Source organism: Plectropomus leopardus, unplaced genomic scaffold (assembly GCF_008729295.1).
Source record: "Plectropomus leopardus isolate mb unplaced genomic scaffold, YSFRI_Pleo_2.0 unplaced_scaffold92162, whole genome shotgun sequence".
NCBI lineage: Eukaryota > Metazoa > Chordata > Actinopteri > Perciformes > Serranidae > Plectropomus > Plectropomus leopardus.
This window is the reverse complement of record NW_024701631.1, coordinates 1-968: the sequence shown is the minus strand read 5'-3', so window position 1 is coordinate 968 and position 968 is coordinate 1. Positions and strand designations below refer to the sequence as shown.

Here is a 968-nt window from a genome sequence, read left to right as displayed (position 1 = left end):
CAAGAAAACTGCTGAAAATCCAGGTTTCACCATTAAAACTGTTAATGTTACTGCTTAAATGTTGATGGTCACTGACCTTTAACTCTGATTTTGCCTCTCAGGTGCTGCAGATTGTGTTTGTGTCCACTCCCAGTCTGATCTACATGGGTCACGCCATGCACACTGTCCGCAGAGAGGAGAAGAGGAGGAGCAGAGAGGAAGAAGGGGGAGACGGGGGAGGGAGAGAGGAGGACCCTGGAGGAGGGGAAGAGGGAGGAGGAGAAGAGGAGAAACAGGAGAGGAGAGGAGAGAAGGATGGAGGGAAGGAGAAAAGAGAAGTTCAGTCAACAGGTCGAGTCCGTCTGAGAGGAGCGCTGCTGCAGACCTACATCCTCAGCATACTCATACGCACCATCATGGAGGTAAAAATGAATAAAACAGGCAACAAAAATACTTCAAATGTGTATTTTTATGGTGTAAAAGTATCTGACTGTGATTTACCTCCATACAGGTGGTGTTTCTGAGTCTCCAGTACTTCCTGTATGGAGTCTTCCTCAATCCTCTTTATGTCTGCAAGGTAAAAAAAAACAGAAATTCAGAGTTCATTCAACACATTAAACACGACATTCACACATGTCTCTGTCTCTCTGTCCGTCTCAGGCCTGGCCGTGTCCACATCCGGTCAACTGTTACGTCTCCAGACCCACAGAGAAAAACGTCTTCATAGTGTTCATGATGGCGGTGTCGGCCGTCTCGCTGGTGCTCAGCGTGCTCGAGCTGCATCACCTGGCGTGGAGACACTGCTGCAGGTACGGTCTGTGTGTGCGTCATTATCAACGTCTGAGTTTAACCCTTTGAAACCTGAGAAATCTGTCTTTTTTGAAATGCCCAACTTGGCAAGAAATGAAAAAATGAGCTTAAAATTAGTTTTTACTAAAGAGGGGAATTATTAAAAAAATATTGAATTATTTAATACTACTGCTACTACT

At 45.2% G+C, this 968-nt stretch overlaps 1 protein-coding gene across 1 annotated transcript; it reads left to right on the top strand.

The window, feature by feature from the left end:
- Nucleotides 1-77: 77 nt before the first annotated feature.
- LOC121940667 (gap junction alpha-5 protein-like) lies at nucleotides 78-863 on the top strand (the record flags this gene model as incomplete). The annotated part of the gene is made up of 3 exons (XM_042483383.1): nucleotides 78-401; nucleotides 491-556; nucleotides 640-863. Coding segments are annotated over 3 exons (588 nt in total), but the record flags the coding sequence as incomplete, so codon positions are not given.
- Nucleotides 864-968: the final 105 nt, after the last annotated feature.